This window comes from Nycticebus coucang, chromosome 19 (genome assembly GCF_027406575.1).
Source record: "Nycticebus coucang isolate mNycCou1 chromosome 19, mNycCou1.pri, whole genome shotgun sequence".
NCBI lineage: Eukaryota > Metazoa > Chordata > Mammalia > Primates > Lorisidae > Nycticebus > Nycticebus coucang.
This window is the reverse complement of record NC_069798.1, coordinates 23,759,720-23,779,280: the sequence shown is the minus strand read 5'-3', so window position 1 is coordinate 23,779,280 and position 19,561 is coordinate 23,759,720. Positions and strand designations below refer to the sequence as shown.

General features: G+C 42.5%; 1 protein-coding gene and 1 pseudogene across 3 annotated transcripts in view; both read left to right on the top strand.

Annotated features, from left to right (window-relative positions):
* Positions 1-6,546: 6,546 nt before the first annotated feature.
* LOC128571592 (DNA-directed RNA polymerase I subunit RPA49-like) lies at positions 6,547-7,791 on the top strand (annotated as a pseudogene).
* Positions 7,792-13,876: 6,085 nt separating this feature from the next.
* TRAPPC8 (trafficking protein particle complex subunit 8) overlaps positions 13,877-19,561 on the top strand; it is a 91,106-nt gene continuing 85,421 nt past the window's right edge. For 2 of the 3 annotated variants that reach the window (XM_053571125.1, XM_053571123.1), the window contains exon 1: positions 13,882-14,393. In XM_053571125.1, the coding sequence (XP_053427100.1) occupies positions 14,237-14,393 (157 nt within the window). In that variant the 5' untranslated portion in view covers positions 13,882-14,236. Of the gene's footprint in view, positions 14,394-19,561 lie in introns of all 3 variants that reach the window. The other variant, XM_053571124.1, reaches the window with a different exon arrangement.

The following is a 19,561-nucleotide window of genomic DNA, read 5'->3' as shown; positions in this document are numbered from 1 at the left end:
TGCTAAGATTACAGCCATGAGTCATTGGTACCTGCCAGATCTTTTTAATTTTTGTGTAGGGTATAAGGTAGGTGTCCAACTTCTTTCTTTTCTATGTGGACATCCAGTTTTTCCAGCACCATTGTTGAAAAGACAATTTTTTCCTTGTCTAATGGTGTTGGCATTTTTCAAAACAAATTGCCTTTAAATGTATTTATTTTGGAGCTGTCAGTTCTATTCCTTTAACTTCTATATTTATCCTTATGCCAGAACCATACTGTCTTGATTACTATAGCTTTGCTAGTAAGTTTGTAATCAGTTAGTGTGAGTCTTCCAACTTCGTTCTTCTTTAAGGTTGTTTTTGATATTCCAAGTTCCTTGAATTATCATACACACACACATATGTGTATATATATATATATATATATATATTTTTTTTTTTTTTTTTTTTGCAGTTTTTGGCTGGGGCTGGGTTTGAACACACCACCTCCGGTATATGGGGCTAGTGCCCTACTCCTTTGAGCCACAGCCACCATCCTATCTTATATATTTTAGGGTCAGCTTATCAATTTCCACAAATAATTTGGGGAGTATCACCATCTAAACAGTATTAAGTCTTTCAATCCATAAACATGAGACATCTTTCCATGTATTGATTTCTTCTTTAATTTCTTTCAAAGTACATATATTTTTAACTTATGAAGCAAGATAGCTAAAATGTGTGTAATTTGGGGGACTTCTTAACAGTTGTGACTATTCTTTTTATTTCTATGTAGATACAATTATTATTACATGTTAGAAATGGAAGGCATTTATAAAAAGGACTCATTAATTAAAAAAAAATCTCTTGCCTTAAATATTTTTTGAAATAGAGGCAAAAATATCACAACAAACTCTAACGTATAAAGTGAGGAAGTATAATTAAAAGTATTTGAGACTAGAAGTCAGGAAACTGCAAAGCTTGACTGTTTCTTCACATATAAAAATAGATTGTAAATTTTCCTAAATAGAAAAGCATGGGTCAAGAGATCTATTGTACAACATGGTGACTGTGGTGAATAATGATGTGTTGTATTGAGAGGTTTAGGCATAGAGACAGGGTGAGGGTTTGCAAGGAGTGGAGGCCAGCCCAGGGATAAGGAAAGACTTTATTAGAAGAAAGAGCATAGCGGAGTCTGACCAGGAGTAGCTCTTTCCCACAGTTGCAAAACAGCCTTTATTAGCCTTATCAGTATAGCTGAAATGGGGACGTGACTAGAATCATTCTCCTCTGATTGATGTGTGTGTCATGGCTACTGCCAGCTTACGGCCCAGGGCTTACTGCTAGTGCTGGTCAGGATAGAGGTAGGGTGTTTCCAGGAACTCTGGCCTTGAAGCACTCCATGAGGAGTCTGGAGAGAGGGTTGCTTGTTTTTTCTAAAATGGCTACACTCTCGTCAGGGTTATGAGAATTCCTTTCCCACTTGAAAATTGCTGAGAATGTTACCGGACACAAGTTTGGCTGCTGGCTTCCCAAACACCAGATAGAAGAGGCAAGTGCTGGTGAAGAAAAGATGATTTCTTCAACTGCCAGCAGTCTGAGGAGATGGTAGATTATTGTCTCAAAGACCATCTCATCTCCTCTGATTACTGAACAATTTACAAAGCAAAGGGGTAAAGGGATTGGTGGTGGAAAGCAAGCTTTGTGCCAGTTATCATGATTTGCTTGATGGTTATTAGCATACAATAGGTCTTCTGATGGCTCCTGTCATCACCTGTCTGCAGGTGGCCTATTTCAGACTCTTAAATCTGTTTTTCCTCAAGGTCATTTTCTAATCTTGTGCCTAGCAGGGTGGAAGCAAAATGGCCTCCCTTAGCTAGCCTAGTGCTATAGTCTGAATAACCCTCAGGAGGCACTTACAGAGTAGATTTTAGGCTGGGGCACAGTGGCTCATGTCTGTAATTCTAGCACTCTGGGAGGCCTTGGCTGATGATTCCCTTGAGGTCATGAGTTTGAGACCAGCCTGAGCAAGAGCGATACCCTGTCTTTACTAAAAATAGAAAAACCAGTTGGTGTTGTGGTGGGGGCCTCTAGTTCCAGCTACTCAGGAGGCTAAGGCAAGAGGATCATTTGAGCCCAGGAGTTCGAGGTTACTGTGAGCTATGATGATGCCATGGCACTCTACCCAGGATGTCCCAGTGAGACTCTATCTAAAAAAAAAAAAAAGAGTAGATTTTAAGTGTTCTCACTACAAATAAATGACAAGTATGTGAGGTAATATATATGTATATTAATTAGCTCAGTTTGGCCATTCTGCAATGTATTCATATTCCAAGCCATCATGTTATATATCATAAACATGTATTGAGGGTGCCAAAAACATGTATATGAAGGGGATCTCTGAGAAGCAAGAAGCAGCATTGATGGAGCAGACAAGCAAGAAAAAACTGGCATTTCAACTTAAAGAGGAACTTACCTAATGGCAGGCGGAACCACAGGCCAAGTGGTATGGGTACTGACCACCCCATAAGTAGTTAAGATGAAAAATAAAGATTATGTAACAATAGAGAAATGTAGTTTAAAGGATCTATAAGAAGCAAAAGTTTGAGTGGGGGATAGTGAGCTGTTTCTGCCAGTCTTAACTCTGTAGAGCTTTTTTATATCGTTCAATAAACCCCGAGTGTCTTATTATAGTGTGTGCTTTCTTCTATTTCATCCTGGTTGTCTTGTCTGCTTGGAAGAAGAATTCCAATTGGGGGACACTGGCTGTGGGTACCCCCAATGTGTCTTGAAGGGTACTCCTTGGGAGGCAGGTGGCCGGTAGCCTGCAAGGGCAGCAACCCAGGATTTTCAATGTACTCTTTCCTGTAGGAGGCAGTCGATCTTGTTACAAGGAGCTGTCCTAAGCAGAAGATTTATTCTGGTCTGCCCTTGTCTGTTTTAGTGTTTGCTACTGGTATGTTTTTCACTTCTCTGACCACCTAAGAACCTGCTATTTCAAGTTCCAGCATGCTTTCATATACACATTTTAAGAAATGAAAAAACTGTATTAAAATTCTAATACTCAATATACCAATACTAGAAAATGAATACCAGTTACTTTCAACTTCTGCAATTATAAGAAATGCTCAACGTGGTTACCATGAGGGTCCAGTAATACAAGATAATGTTTCGTAAAATGTGTATACATTTTTTGGCAACCCATATAGGTATATGGCATATACCTTTTGTCACATATATATGTATATGTGTACATACATATATATATACATATGAAAAGAATAGTTCTATGCCATTACAATAATCTACAATAGGTTAAATGATTGTTCTTTTTTTAAGTTTCTTTAGGTTAATACTTGAAGATTAAAAAGTTTATAACATTAAATGAGAATGGAGTTCTCTCTCTTACCAATGGAGTTCAGAAGTTTATATACTTTTCTGGTAAAGTGAGTTAAGAGAGGGGGAAATAGGGAGATGCAACAAAGGACCAACCAGGTAAGATAAATGGATGAGGAACGAAGATCGATTGGTAAATTGCTCTCTTTTAGAATTTAAATATGTCTGAGAGACTGGACATTATCTTCCTATAGAGTCTGTTCAGATGTAGTCATATACTTGGTCTTTCTGGGAAGACAAAGAAAGAACAGTCGTTCTCTTGCATGGGTATAAATCGCAGATAAAGAAACTGATGATTTTGGGAGACTCCATGCTAGTGGTGGGAAGGAGGTCAGACAGACTCTGATTCCTCTTCAGTCTGTCTAGAATATCCAAATGTTATATTTTGGGCAAAAATATTTTAAATTTCCTTTAATTATGATCACACCACTGTACTCCAGTCAGGGAATCAGAGCAAGGCCTTCTCTCTATAAACAAACAAACAAACAAATACATAAACCAAGCATTAATACTATACCCTATTTAAGAAGCATAAAGAAGAAAAATATTTATAAAAAATATTTCCTTGATACATGAAATTTAAAAATAAAAAATTTTCTCTTTCCTCCCAAAACTTTTCCTTGCTTCAGATTAAATTAGAAGATACCTAGAGCATAAATACCTATAATAAGATGAAAACAGAATTAAAAGCCTTAGGGTACAAAGTTGTGGTTATGATTCATCCTTATGTATCCATCTGTCCTAGTCTTGAATTTTAATATCAATAAAACTTCTGGAAGCAATAAATAAATATAAAGTTTGGGCCAATATACCGATTATGTATTTAAACTTTTTTTAATATTTTAAAGTAGCATAACATAAAATCTTTGCGTTTAATAAGCTTTTTGAAACCATTTTTAATTGATATATATATGTGTATATGTAAGTTGTACATTAGTAAACCTTTAATCTGCAGATATTCACGGGGCATTCTCTAACTTCTGATATACAAGTAGGTATAATCAATGAGAACTATGTACTCCGGAATAAGAATTGTTTCATTTTTAAAGCCAGTACTCAATAGCACCATCTGCTGTTTGAAATAAGTGAAATTTAATAATAGTGGAAAGAGGCTGGGTGCCCATAGCTCAGGGAGTAGGGCATGGGCCACATAACCCAAGCTGGCGGGTTCGAGCCTGGCCTGGGCCAGCTAAAACAACAATGACAACTGCAACCAAAAATAGCTGGGCATTGTGGCTGGCACCTATAGTCCCAGCTACTCAGGAAGCTGAGGCAAGAGAATCACTTAAGCCCAAGAATTTGAAGTTGCTGTGAGCTGTGACGCCACAGCACTCTACCAAGAGCGACAAAGTGAGACTCTGTCTCAAAAAAAAAAAAAAGAAAAAAATAGTAGAAAGAATGATAGACTCAGATCTTCACATCTGAATGAATATAAGAAACCTTTCTCATACCAATTTTCTAAGTTTAAAAAATGCAAGTCTCAAGAAAGATAGATAACATATCAAAAGTAACAGATTTCATGCTGAAATGCTATATACTATTGCAAACTAAAATTTTGTAGGTACTTCCAAAACAAGAAAACTTAAACGGAAAAGCAACTTGTGCTAGTCATTTAAGCTTATGGGGTTAAACTAAGCTAGTTCTGTTTGTGGCTTGGGGCTTACCATCTTTGGGAAAGTTAACTTCTTAACTTGTCTGTTTCAGTTTGCACATTGGAGATTTGGCAACATATACACAACTCTTACGGTTTATGTGAGAAGCAGTAGTAGACAACCTAGGTAAAGCACCATACTTGACATAGAGTGATCAATAAAGGTGATGTGATTTTTTATTTACAGGTGGTAGAGCTGCTTTTGAACCTAAACTTCTCTGACCTCAGTGTCCATATTCTTTCTTTTTTTTTTTTTATTGTTGGGGATTCATTGAGGGTACAATAAGCCAGTTACACTGATTGCAATAGTGTCCATATTCTTTAAACTTGATCATATTAGCCATCAGAAGACTCTGAAAATATCATATATACAAAATAAAACAACCCACATTTAACAGCAGGATATCAAATTATCAGACCATCGGCACAGAATAGACTTTATGGCATTCTTCTATTTGGGGAAAGAAAGAAGTGGGTCTCATCTTCAGTACTGGGAAAAGAAGTGTTTTTTTTGTTTTGTTTTGAGACAGAGTTTCACTTTTCACCTTCAGTAGAGTGTGGTGGTGTCATAGCTCACAGAAAACTCAAACTTTTGGGCTCAAGTGATCCTCTTGCCTCAGTCTCCCAATGAGCTGGGACTACAGGTGCCCACCAACCGTGGTGCCTACTTTTTAAAGATGGGGTCTTGCTCTTGTTCAGGCTAGTCTCAAACTCCTGAGCTCAAGCAATCCACTAGCCTTGGCCTCCCAGAGTTTTAGGATTATAGGTGTGAGCCACCGTGCCCAGCCTGAAAAGAAGTTCGTAATTGCTTGTGCTATTGTTATTATTTTGTCCAGCAGCCTTCCTCTGCTTTAGTGGTACACTCTGTCCTCTTGGCCTTGAGGGTTGGCAGATGACCAAGCCTGACCAATCATAGCGCCTCACTTATTGGACAGGGTGAACTGTTGGCTAGCTCATTCCTAATAAAGTGTGGTAGAGACTTCTATCTGTTATCCCATAATCATTCTCTCATTTAGCATCAGAACCCTTGAACCTGTTTTCCAGCCTATTTTAGAGAAAAGTATGACCACAAGAATCCTTGGGGCCAGTGTCATGTGAGTGAAATTGTTGAATGGCATTTTTATGATTTGACTTTGAAACACTAGACATATTCTTTTCCATTTCCTTTTCCCTATTCTCTCAGGCTAGAAGTAGATGTGGTTGTGATTCAGCTTAAATCCTACTGATTAGGGTGTCTTAGAAGATGGTAGGGCAATAAACTAGAAAGAATGTGTCCCAGCTATCCTGGAAAATCCTCTAAGATAATTCCCAAATCCTTAACATTTTGTAAACATGAAGTGGGTGCAGGTCTCGAGAGGATATTCTTTTTCTACCTTTTTCATCCCTCTTTAGAATCCCCATTGCTTGAGCTCAGGAGTTTGAGATAAGCCTGAGCAAGAGTGAGATCCCATCTTATTAAAAATAGTAAAAATTGGGCTTCGGCGTGCTCTGAGAAGCAGGTGGCTGCAGCCGTCTTAACTCCTGCGGCCAATCAGGCGAGATGGCGGCAGAAGTGTTGCCGAGTGCGAGGTGGCTGTATTATGGGGAGCCCCGAAGAGAGTCAGAGAGCTGTACTGGTCCAGTTCTCCAATGGGAAGCTGCAGAATCCAGGCAACATGCGCTTTACCTTATACAAAAAGCAACTACTCCAAAAACCTCAGGAAGAGAAATCAGCGTATCCTGGCAGCTGAAATAGACAGACTTTCCTATGTGGGAAACACTTGAAATGCAACACTCCATGCAGGCACTGTGTAGGAATTTTGAACAAGACCTCTGGCCAAATCGAAATATATGATGTGGAACTGTTCAAAATGCAGCCACTGTTTTCAGATGAATCAGTTGAGAGTTAACAAACACTAGACAGCCAGACCAAAACTTTCAGAGAAAGGATGGATTCTTGTATTGAAGCCTTTGGTACCACCAAACAGAAGCATGCGCTGAAGTCCAGAAGAATGAATAGGGTTGGCAATGAATCTTTGAATCTTGCAGTAGCTAAAGCTGCAGAGAATATCACTGATACAAAGGATGTAACTGCTCTGGTCAGTGATGCCCTCTATGATGACTTGCAAGATGACTCCCTCTACTCTCCTCCCTGCCACGCGGATGCAGCCAAGCCTGAAGATGTGTACAAATATGAAGATCTTCTTTCTCCTGTAAACTACGAAGCTCTTCAGAGCCCATCTGAAGCTTTCAGGAATGTCACATCAGGAGAGATACTGAAGAGGACTGAAGAGAACAGCCACTGCTCATTTGTCATAGAAGCACTGAAATCTCTGCCATCAAATGAGGAGAGCTGAGACCGGCAGGCCCAATGCATATGGTGTCTGGATACCCTCATCAAATTTTGAACTCAGAGAGTGATGAAGCGGAAAAGTGCCCTGGGACCGGGAGTGCCACACATCATCAACACCAAGCTGCTGAAGCACTTCACCTGCCTGACTTACAACAACAGCAGTTTGCGGAACTTAATTTCAGATTCTGTAAAGGCAAAGATTACTGCATGTGTGATCATACTTGCCTCGCACATAAGCAACTTCCGGATTGACCTGACAGCGTTACAGAGGAACTTGAAGCTCAGTGAGAGAAGGATGATGGAGATAGCAAGAGCCCTGAGGCTGAAGATCTCTAAAAGAAGGGGGTCTCTGGCTGCTGGTGGGGAAGAAGATCACAAACGGGCACTCTGTCCATCCTACTGCCTCCAGCACAGACCTCGGACCGCCAGTCAAAGCGGAGGAGAATTACCTAGATGTGTGCTTTTCGGACAGCATGTGACCACATCACAGCTACTGGTTCTATTCATTTCCATTTTTACTTTTAATGAACTATAGAAATAATCCCTGAAAATATAGTCTTTCCATTTTTATTTGTAAAAAAGGAAAAAAAGCTTTGCTTTGGCAAGGGTATGAACCCAAAGCCAGCATCCCAGTTGTGGTAACAACAGTATCCAAAAATATGAAGTGATGGCCAAAAATACAATACAATAAAATAAAAATAGTAAAAATTAACCTGGTGTTGTGGTGGGTGCCTACAGTCCACCCATCACAGTTCAGCTACTCAGGAGGCTGAGGCAGAAGGATCACTTGAGCCCGGGAGTTTGAGGTTGCTGTGAACTTGGCTAACGCCACAGCACTCTACCCAGGGGCAACACAGTGAGACCCTGTCTCAAATAATAATAATAATAATAATTGTTATAATTTTTTTTTTTTTTTTTGAGACAGAGTCTCACTATGTGGCTCTCAGTAGGGTACCCTGGTGTCAAAGCTCACAGAAACCTCAAACTCTTGGGCTTAAGCGATTCTCTTGCCTCAGCCTCCCAAGTAGCTGGGACTACAGGTGCCAGAAACAACCCCCAGCTATTTTTTGGTTGCAATTGCCATTGTTTAGCAGGGCCAGGCTTGAACGCGCTTGCCTTGATCTATGTGGCCGGTGCCCTACTCACTGAGCTATCGGCACCACCTGTTATAAAAAATTTTAAAAAGAGACATCTTTTTTTCCTGAATCTACATATCAGTTACACTGAACATAAGATTTGTTCCACTGACTAGAAAGTGCGTTTTTGCTGTTTATGTCCAGTGACCATCGTAAATGGTCTTTCCTTTAAAAAATGGGACTGAGGCAGGGCACAGTGGCTCACAGCTGTAATCCTAGCACTTTGGGAGGAAGAGGTAGAAGGATTACTTTTTTTTTTTTGTAGAGACAGAGTCTCACTGTACCGCCCTCGGGTAGAGTGCCATGGCGTCACACGGCTCACAGCAACCTCTACTCTTGGGCTTACGTGATTCTCTTGCCTCAGCCTCTCGAGCAGCTGGGACTACAGGCACTAGCCACAACGCCCGGCTATTTTTTTGGTTGTTGTTGCAGTTTGGCCGGGGCTGGGTTTGAACCTGCCACCCTTGGCATATGGGGCCGGCGCCCTACTCACTGAGCCACAGACGCTGCCCGGTAGAAGGATTACTTGAGGCCAGGAGTTCAAGACTAGCACGAGCAAGAGTGAAACCTTGTCTATAATAATAAAAACATTAGGGCGGCACCTATGTCTTAAGGAGTGGTACGCCAGCCCCATATACCAGAGGTGGCAGGTTCAAACCCGGCCCCGGCCAAAAGCTGCAAAAAAAACAACCCACATTAACCAGGTGTGGTGGTATATGCCTATAGTCACAGCTACTTGGGAGGCTGAAGCAGGAGGATTGCTGGAGCCCAGGAGTTTCAGGTTGCAATGAACTATGAGGCTTTCACTGCACTCTATCCAGAGAAGAAGACATTGTCTCAAAAAAAAAAAAATGGTATAGAGGATGGAGATTTTCCTATATCTCTCCACTTTCAATTGTGGTTGTTTCATTTAAAATTTAGCCATTGCTAATAAGACCATGAACACCTGACCAAAAAGAGCATGCATCATCCAGAAATCCCAGTTTGGAACTAGGTGTTGTGACTGTATGTGATTTTTGCTCGTTTTGGGGTAGAAGATGAGCCTATTTCAGTTTACAGGAGATAATTACAGGGTAGTGGCATTCTTTGAATCTGTGAAGAAGGGTATGTATAGATACCGAGAAGTTGATAGCTAGTTTGTGGTGTATGATGGGTATTGTTTTTATTTGGCCAATAAACTTCCCCATCCCCATTTTTCTAGATACAATCTACCTCCCTAAAGGAGTATAAATACTTACAATTCATGCCTGGACAGTAATATTGCCCATCCCCTTAGAAACTGATTGGTACGATGTGATACAATAGTGTAAATCAGAGGCATTCCCTGGGATTGATATATCAATCGTTCAAGTTGAAAAAAATGGTTGGAAATTGTGCAGATCTTACCATGTGGAGAGAAGCTTCTTGAAGAATGAAGCCAATTAGACAGAATTAGAGATGAGAGACAGAAGGAAAACCTCCTGCTAGTCACGAATACTGGGTTTTGATCCCCAAGTCCCTTATTCTTGCAGCTCTTCCCTTTTTCCTGTGAGCTGTAGCCCACCTTTACTTGCAGTTATATGAGCCATTAAATTCCTGTCTTTGGGCTCTTTGGTCCTCCTGTTTGTCAGATAGCCACATCCCTAAGGCACCATGGTGAAGGTGAAAGTGAAAGTTGGAATAAACGGCTTTGGTCATATTGGGCGCCTGGTCACCAGGGCTGCTTTTAACTCTGGGAAAGTGGATATTGTCACCATCAATGACCTCTTCATTGACCTCAACTACATGGTCTACATGTTCCAGCATGATTCCACCCATGACAAATTCCATGGCACTGTCAAGGGTGAAAATGGGAAGCTTGTCATCAATGGAAATCCCATAACCATTTTCCAGGAGCAAGATCCCTCTGAAATCAAATGGGGCAAGGCAGGCACTGACTATGTTGTGGAGTCCACTGGCATCTTCACCACCAAGGAGAAGGCTAGAGCTCACCTACATGGGACTGTCAAAAGGGGTCATCATCTCTGCCCCTTTTGCTGATGCCCCCCATGTTTGTGATGCGTATCAACCACGAGAAGTACAAAAATAGCCTCAGCATTGTCAGCAACGCCTCCTGCACCACCAACTGTTTAGCCCTCTTGGCCAAGGTCATCCATGACCACAGTCCATGCCATCACTGGCATTCAGAAGACTGTGGATGGCATGTTGGCCACGGGGCTCTCTAGCACATTATCCCCACCTCAACTGGTGCAGCCAAGGCTGTGGGCAAGTCATCCCTGAGCTGAATAGGAAGCTCACTGGCATGGCCTTCCGTGTCTCCACTGCCAATGTGTTGGTCATGGATCTCATCTGCCATCTGGAGAAGGCTGCCAAATATGATGACATCAATAAGGTGGTGAAGCAGGCACATCACAGCCCCCCCACCCCCCCAGCCCCGCCAGGGGCATCCTGTCTCCTCTGACTTCAACAGTGACACCCATTCTTCCACCTTTGATGCTGGGTCTGGCATTGCCCTCAAGGACCACTTTGTCAAACTCATTGCCTAGTATGACAATGAATTTGGCTATAGCAACAGGGTGGTGGAACTTATGGCCCACATGGCCTCCGAGGAATAAGAGCACCTGGACCACCAGCCCCATGAGAGGAGGTTAAGAGGCTGTCAGCTGCTGGGGTGCCCCTGCCTACTCAGTCCCCCACCTCACTGAGAATCTCCCTTCCACAGTTTCCACATCAGACGCCCTGAAGAATGGGAAGGGGCTATGGAGCCCCACCTTGTCATGTAACATCAATAAAGTTCCCTGTATTCAGAAAAAAAAAAAAATTCCCATCTTTGCTGAGGCTAACATACCTTTAATTTCTATTTTGTTTTCACATTGAAAGAATCCTGAGTAAAAGTGTGCTACTATGGTCACAGTTAATATCTCCTTTAAGGGGTTTCCACAGTCCAAATAGTACCTTGTCAAAAGAAAGAAGACATACTAGGAAATGATACATCAGGAAAGAAATAGATTTTTACAATGAAGTTACTCACTGGAAATATGGCATGGATGTGGTGTTAGATTGCTGTTAGACTGTTTTATGCAAAATCAATGCATAAAACAAAACCTATTTGGACTCTGCCACAAAAAGGAATGAAATGCTGATTCATATTACAGTATGAATGAACCTTGAAAACATTTTTCTAAGTGAAAGAAGTCAGACACAAAGGCCACATATTATATATTCCATTTATATAAAATGTCCTGAATAGGTAAACATATACAGACAGAAGCTTAGTGATTTACAAGGAGTTGGAGAGCAAGGCAGGGTGGGGAGTAACTGCAAGTAGGTAACAGGATTGTTCTGGGGGTGATGAAAATATTCTGGAATTAGGTTGGAGTAATAAAGGTTGCATAACTTTCTGAATATACTAAAACCCACTGAATTGTACACTTATTTAAATGATGAATTTTATGGTATGTGAATTATATCTCAAAAAATCCATTCAGGCTAATTTACCCTTGAAAATTCCTCTCAAAGAATCTAATACAGCTAGTTTTACTTTCAACCAAAATAAATTTCCTTTTAAACTTTTATTTTTAGTCGCATATCAGATAAAAGTAGAGTGTTTGCATTTAGGAGTACTGTTACAAAAGAAATGTATCTTATTAACTTGAGTCACACTCAGTTACAAGAGTATCTCACATTATAAAGGGTAAAGGATTAAGATCAAAAGCATTCAAAAGGGGATTATGTGTACCTCTGGGAAGAATAATTTCTAAGATGTGCTTAGGCACAGAAAACTTTCAGAAAATGAATTTCCAGATCCTTAACTTGCACATTCTATCTTTTTAACTTACTCTGCGGCCAAGGCATCGTATCATTGTATCCTATTGTCCTTTCCTATTTCCTAATCTACATGAGAGAGGCATACCTCTCACCTGTCATAAATTCTTATTGTAAAAATCTCAGGGTGCAAAAACACTGTACATTTTGAGACAGTGATGTTAGGGAAACACCCTTTAAGGCACCATAAAATCATGATAAGAGTAGTGCATTTTTCACTGGGTATGGTCGCTCATCTCTGTAATTTCACCACTTTAAGAAGCCAACTTGGGAGGATTGCTTGAGGTAGGGATTTAAAACCCACCTGGGCAACATGTGGAGGTCCCGTCTTTTTTTTTTTTTTTTTTTTTTAAGGCAAATTGGCAGATAAAGAAACTTTTAAAAAGTGGTGATTTTTCCTCGCCTTATACTTCGTACTTCTGGCTTAATTAAGAAGGAATTCAAGCAACTGAGCGACACAATAGTAAAATTCCTTTTTTTTTTTTTTTTGAGACATCGCTTCACTCTGTCGCCCTAGGTTAGTGCGGTAGTGTCAGCCTAGTTCATCGCAATCTCATACTCTTGGGTTCAAGACATCTTCCTGCCTCAGCCTCCCACGCAGCTGGGACCAGTGACGCCAGTCAACACACAGGATAATTTTGCCGTCTTTTGCTCAGGCTGGTCTCAAACCTCCTGAGCTCAAGGGATCTGCCCTACTCAGCCTCCCAGAGTTGTAGGATTACAGGCTTGAGCCACAGCGCCGACCAATAGTGAAATTCTTTTCATTCACTTCTACTTATTTATAGGAACAATCTATAAAAATAAAAACTAGGACTGGAAGCCAGTTCAGAACTCCACACAGTACATAAATACTGGCTTCGTGTACCTCCACACGACGTAAACATCCTAGCAGAGTGTAAAAAGGAAGAGGCTGCAAACGAACAACACGGACGTCTGCAGGCGCACCCTTTCCTTGCGACTAACAAAAACGCAGCAGCGCAGGAGTTTCCTCCCACATTCGTCTTAGTTGCAGTGGCCACAACAGCATACATTCTATTCTGTTCACTGGTTGAGTCCACACAAGTGGCAGTCCATTTCTAAAAGCATGGTATGTTCAAAGGATACAGGGTCTGTTCAGGTCAACCTCAGCGAAACCCCCAAGCACCTGGCGGGCAACACACCTTCCGTGAGCCTCTTGCCACTCACCAGCGAGCTTGGGAAAAGCGGAGCAGCTGGGCAGGAAGCAGCGCGAGCAGCCACATCAGTCACCCACTGCAGCTAATGAGAGCCTTTGGGAAGCCAAACAGCCCTGGCCTTCGTGGAAAGCGAGCGGACGCCTCTGTCACTATGACAACATCTACCTCCAGTCCAGTCTGCCCGCAGTCGCAACTGTCTCGGCTCTGCCACGCAGGACCGTGAGAACTGGGCCCGCCCGGCAGTTCCGCCCACAGCCCCTGTGGCCCCGCCCCGCCCAGCAGGGGAGCATTCGCACACCGCCTCCGACTCCAGCTTCCAAACCGGCTTCCGTCACTCTTCACTTCCCCTTCCTCAGCTCGCCTCCCCGGGCCTACCGCCTACTTTAACACGGTCACGTGAGGGACGCGCGCAGGGGCTGCTGGGAGTAGTACTGCCGGTCGGTCAGAGTTCGGCCTCAACATGGCGGTTCCGGTCAAGCAGTGACCAAGGGTTTGCTGTCCAAAGGGCTGAGGGGCGATTGTCGCCGTCTCCAACTATCAGGGTGGAATGCGAGGACGCGGGGGCGAGCGCTGAGGAGCTGCAGTGACAGGGAGGGGGTCAGTGGTGTGTGCCCTGCGAGCTGAGGCGGCGGCGTCGGTTCCTTCTAATCGTCTCTAGGCTCTAGTGCGGGGCCCCGCCCGGCCGGGCTAGGCCGGCGGGCGGCGGCGGTAGCTGCTGCAGCGGCAGAATCAGCTCTGAAGGTGGGCCGGAGGGCGGACGCCGCCGCTGTCTCTGCCACGGCGATGGCCCAGTGTGTACAATCAGTACAGGAGCTAATCCCAGACTCCTTCGTCCCCTGTGTCGCCGCGCTGTGCAGCGACGAAGCCGAGCGGCTCACCCGTCTCAATCACCTCAGCTTCGCGGAGCTGCTTAAGCCTTTCTCTCGTCTCACTTCCGAGGGTACGTGATGTCTTGTCTTTTTCACTGAGCTCCTGCAAAGCAGCGGCCGGGTGAAGGAAGTTGCGGGAGGAAAGGGGAGAGAAGGACGCTGTTTACGTCCCGGAGCCGGTAGCGTGGCGACTAGGAGTGTGGCCCTCAGGTGGCGTCTGGAGGAGGGCCCCGGAATAGGGTCGTCGAGATGGATCGGTCTTACTTAACCTCCAGTTTCTTCAGGTGCTTGCTTGCGTCCTCGGACAAGCCTGATTGTTTAGTAATTGGTGTAAGGAAAACTGCGAGCCCCGAAGAAGGGCGTAGAGACTGTTGTCAGCTGCTACAGGGAAGGAACTAGGTAGTTGTAGAGCTGATAGGTAGGGAGGTGCTGTCTCTCTGACCCACCGGGTTATCTTCCCTGAGGTGTTACACCGAAATTTCAAAGTTGTGTTAAATGTTACATTCTTCTGGCGTTGAGGCTTATCTCTGTCTAAACTTCTGTTTATCTATTTTACTTTTTCTTAGGTATGCAATATTTTGCATAATCTAGATATTTGGAGTTATTTAGATTTATAGGGATGGAAAAGTTTTAAAATTTGGTTGCTCAAGAGGTTTATTCAGACAAATGTGTCATATTAGGCACCTGTTTTCTCTAGCTTCGAATTTTTTATTAGGGAAAAATAAGCTTTATATTACTTACGAAATAAATAATATAACTTCAGGTGTGGTTTGGTCAATACCTTGCAAACACAGCAAAGTACAAGTAAAGTTTTTGATTAAGATCTGTGCAAAATGAAGGGTTCTATTATAAACCTGTATCAAGCAGATAACTATGATGTTTATTTGGTTATGATGACTTCTCCACAAAACAGTACTGTACCACAAATTCATGATTTTATATGCCACAGGTGTTCTTTGGGAGTGTGTCTCCATTACAAGTTTGCTTTTGTATTTAAAGTGAAGTTTAGCCTTAGCCTTTCAGCTTCCACCTTAGCCATCAGTTTCAGCTCCAGTGTTGTACAAGGCAACAAAAAGAGAAAGTGCCCTGTATTCTTTTTCTTTTTAGAGACAGGATCCCTGTCACGCAGGGTGGAGTGAAGTAGCCTGATCATAGCTTACTATAACCTCAAAAAGCCTCTGAATAGCTAGGTCTGTAGGCACACCATATCACGCCCTGTTAAGTTTAAATTTTTTTTTTTTTTTTTTTGATACAGAGTCTCTAGTTGTCCTGTGTAGAGTGCCATGGCGTCATAGCTCACAGGAACCTCAAACTCTTGGACTTCTTAAGCGATTCTCTTGCCTCAGCCTCCCAAGTAGCTGGGACTATAGGTGCCCACCACAACGCCTGTCTTTTTTTAGGTTGCAGTTGTGATTGTTTAGCTGGCCGGGGCTGAGTTTGAACCTGCCAGCCTCGGTGCTGGCACTGTAACCACTGTGCTACAGGTGCTGAACCAATTTTTAATTTCTTTTGTAGAGTCTTGATAGGTTCTCTAGGCTTGTCTTGAACTCCTGGACTCAAATGATCTTCTGGCCCAGTTGTTGAGATTACAGATGTGAGCCACCACACCTTGTCTACATTTTTTTCTTGTTTGGTACCCCTCTGCCAGTCATCACAGCCTTTGGCCTACATTCTTAAATTCTTAAAAAACAAACAAACAAACAATTAAAAACAGCAGCGCCTGTGGCTCAGTCGGTAAGGCGCTGGCCCCATATACTGAGGGTGGCGGGTTCAAACTGGCCCCGGCCAAACTGCAAAAAACCCAAAAAATAGCCAGGCGTTGTGGTGGGCGCCTGTAGTCCCAGCTACTTGGGAGGCTGAGGCAAGAGAATCGCTTAAGCCCATGAGTTGGAGGTTGCTGTGAGCTGTGTGAGGCCACGGCACTCTACCGAGGGCCATAAAGTGAGACTCTGTCTCTACAAAAAAAAAAAAAAAAACAGCAGGGTGGGGTGGCTTACGCCTGTAATCCTAGCACTCTGGGAAGCGGAGGTGGGTGGATTGCCTGAGCTGATGGGTTGAGAACAGCCTGAGCCAGAGTAAGACCTTGTCTCTAAAAAAAATAGCGTGTGTTGTGGCGGACACCTGTAGTCCCAGCTACTTGGGAGGCTGAGGCAAGAGAGTTGCTTGAGCCCAAGAGTTAGAGGCTGCTGTGAGCTATGACAGCCTAGAACAACGAAACACTTAAGAGCCAGTTTGACTTTGATGTATGTGTTCTTTCCTTCTTTGTTAATAAAGATTAATGGACCAGGCATGGTGGCCAAATTTCTAATGCTACCATCCTAGTCCGTGTATTAATCACCTTAAACTTTAAAGTTTACATCAACTCCTGTGTATCCTTATAAATCACACAACTCCTTAATCTTCCAGAATTTCGTATTGCTCAGGAATCTGACTACCTCACCTTTACCATTAGATATGAAATTCAAAGTCCCCTTCCTAGACTTGAAGGTCCTCCTTTATCCACCAGGCATTACTGTTCCACACCCCAGTAGGGCTAGTTTTCCTGACTGTTCCCTAACCACTCAATCATAATTTATACCTTTTGCCTATACCCTTCTAATTGCTTGTAACCAATTTTTGAGCAGTTGAAATGTTTCTAGTCTAAATTGAGATGTAAGTGTAAAAGGCACTCAAATTTCAAAGACTTAGCAATAAAAAGGATGTAAAATATGACTGATTTTTTTTATATTGATTACATGTTGAAATGGTGATATTTTGGAAATATTGGCTTAAATAATATTAAACATTTCACTTGTTTCTCTTTACTTTTTAAAATGTGATTAAACTTTTTAATTACACATGATTTACATTGTATTTCTTTGTAAATAAGTAATTCTAAACATTGCCAGGAGATTAAGAACACAATTATTTTGAGTCATATTACCTGTTTTATTTTAAATCTTACCCTGATGTAAGACTGGGGACAAGTTAACATTTCTTTTTATCTTTGAGACAAGTCTTACTCTGTCACCCTCGGTAGAGTGCTGTGGCGTTATTGTAGCTCATAACAACTTCAAACTGTTAGGCTTGAGCAATCTTCTTGCCTCAGCCTCCTGAGTAGCTAGGACTATAGTCGTGTACACTGTGCGTGGCTAATTTTTTTATTTTTAGTAGAGATGGGGTCTTGATCTTACTCAGGCTAGTCTTGAACGCCTCAGTTTTAGAAATGCACCCCCCCCCCACTTGGCCTCCCAGAGTGCTATCATGACAGGCCTGAGCCACCTGCCCTGACCAAGTTAACTTTTATATGCCTCAATGTCCTTAAATTCAAAATGGCTATAATAACATAGGTAGGAATTAATGAGGACTGAAAGAGAAGTGCTAGGCTGAGATATACCTGTAATCCCAGCAGTTTGGGAGGCTGAGGTGGGAGGATCACTTAAGGCCAGGAGTTTGAGACCACCCTGGATAAGATAGCAAACTCCCATCTCTACAAAAAAAAATAGAAAAATTTAGCCCAGCATGGTAATGTGTGCCTGTTGTCTCAGCTCTTGAGAAGGGGAGGGAGGATCACCCAGCTGGGATTGTACCATTGTACTTCACTCTGGGCCACATACCGTGAGTGACCCTGTCTCTAAAAATAGGTAAGTGAATGAATGAATGTATGCAAGCAGGTATTGGGTATTAGCATTATTATTCTTTTTGGTGGGGGGCAAGGTCTTGCTCTGTTGCCTAGGGTGAAGTGAAGTGGCATGATCATAGCTCACTTGAATTAGTTTTTTGCTGGTAAATATATTTTGAGGTTCTTTACAAAGATAGCTTTTCTTTAGGCAGTGAGGCATGAGTGTATCACTTCGGGCAATGTAATTTAAGAATATGATTAACTGAATCAAGCTAAAATTTCCTTAGGAAAAAGGAATGTTAAAAAATGACTGGACTCTATTTTTCACCTGCAAGTATGCTATATTTTACGGTAAAAATTTACCTTGACTACTGAGATAATCAAATGGTATCTAAGTATAGTGCCAAGTATTTTCAGGAGACTTATTTGTAGGTTTCGGTAGAAAAACATACGGTGAGAGCTATATTAAAGAGAGGGATGGATGGCAGAACAAATGTGGGTACTATTCATGTGGAGGGCCTTGATGTATTAGGCAGTAAAGAGCCTTTTTTTTTGAGACAGAGACTTTGTTGCCCAGGCTAGAGTGCAGTGGCATCAGCTTAACTCATAGCAGCCTCAAACTCCTGAGTTCAACCTATTCTCCTGCCTTACCAGAGCTACAGGTGCCACCTACAACGCCTGGCTGATTTTTCCATTTTATTTATTTATTTATTTAGACAGAGTCCCACTATGTTGCCCTTGGTAGAGTGCTGTGGCATCACAGCTCATAGCAACCTTAAACTCTTGGGCTTAAGCGATTCTCTTGCCTCAGCCTCCCTAGTAGCTATGACTACAGGTGCCTACCACAACACAGGGCTATTTTTTGGTTGTAGTTGTCATTGTTGTTTGGCAAGCCTGGAATGGGTTTGAACTCTCCAGCTCCTGTGTATGTGGCTGGTGCCCTAGCTGCTGAGTTACAGGCGCCGAGCTCGATTTTTCCATTTTTTGTAGAGATGGAATCTTGTTCTTGCTCAAGCTCGTCTCAACTCCTAAGCTTAAGGGATCCTCCCACTGCAGTCTCTGACAGTGCTAGGATTACAGTCATGAGCCACTGTGCCTGGTCCCTTAGATACATTTTTAAAACTTGAATAGTATTTACGACATTACATTTAAAATGGTTATTATAGATTTATCTCTCCCTTCCCCATCTTCCCTTCTCTCACTTTCTCCTCTCTTCTGTCTTTCTCATATCTTCACCACATTTTCTTCCCTCTCTCTAAAATAAAATCAACTTCAAATAAAATGGTTATTATAGGGCCAGGCCTGTTGGCTCATGCCTAGCTTTCTAGGAGGCTGAGGCAGGTGAATAGCCTGAGCTCACAAAGTTTGAGACCAGCCTGAGCAAGAGCAAGACTCGGTCTCTAAAAAGAGCTGAACATAATGATGTGTGCCTGTAGTCCTGGCTACTTGGGAGGCTGAGGCAAGAGGATCACTTGAGCCCAAGAGTTTGAGGTTACTGTGAGCTATGACACAATGGCACTCTACCCAGGCTGACAAAGTTAAGACTCTGTCTCAAACAAAACAAAACAAAAACACCTCAAGCTGGGCATGGTGGCTCACACCTGTCATTCTAACACTCTAGGAGACAGAGGGGTAAGA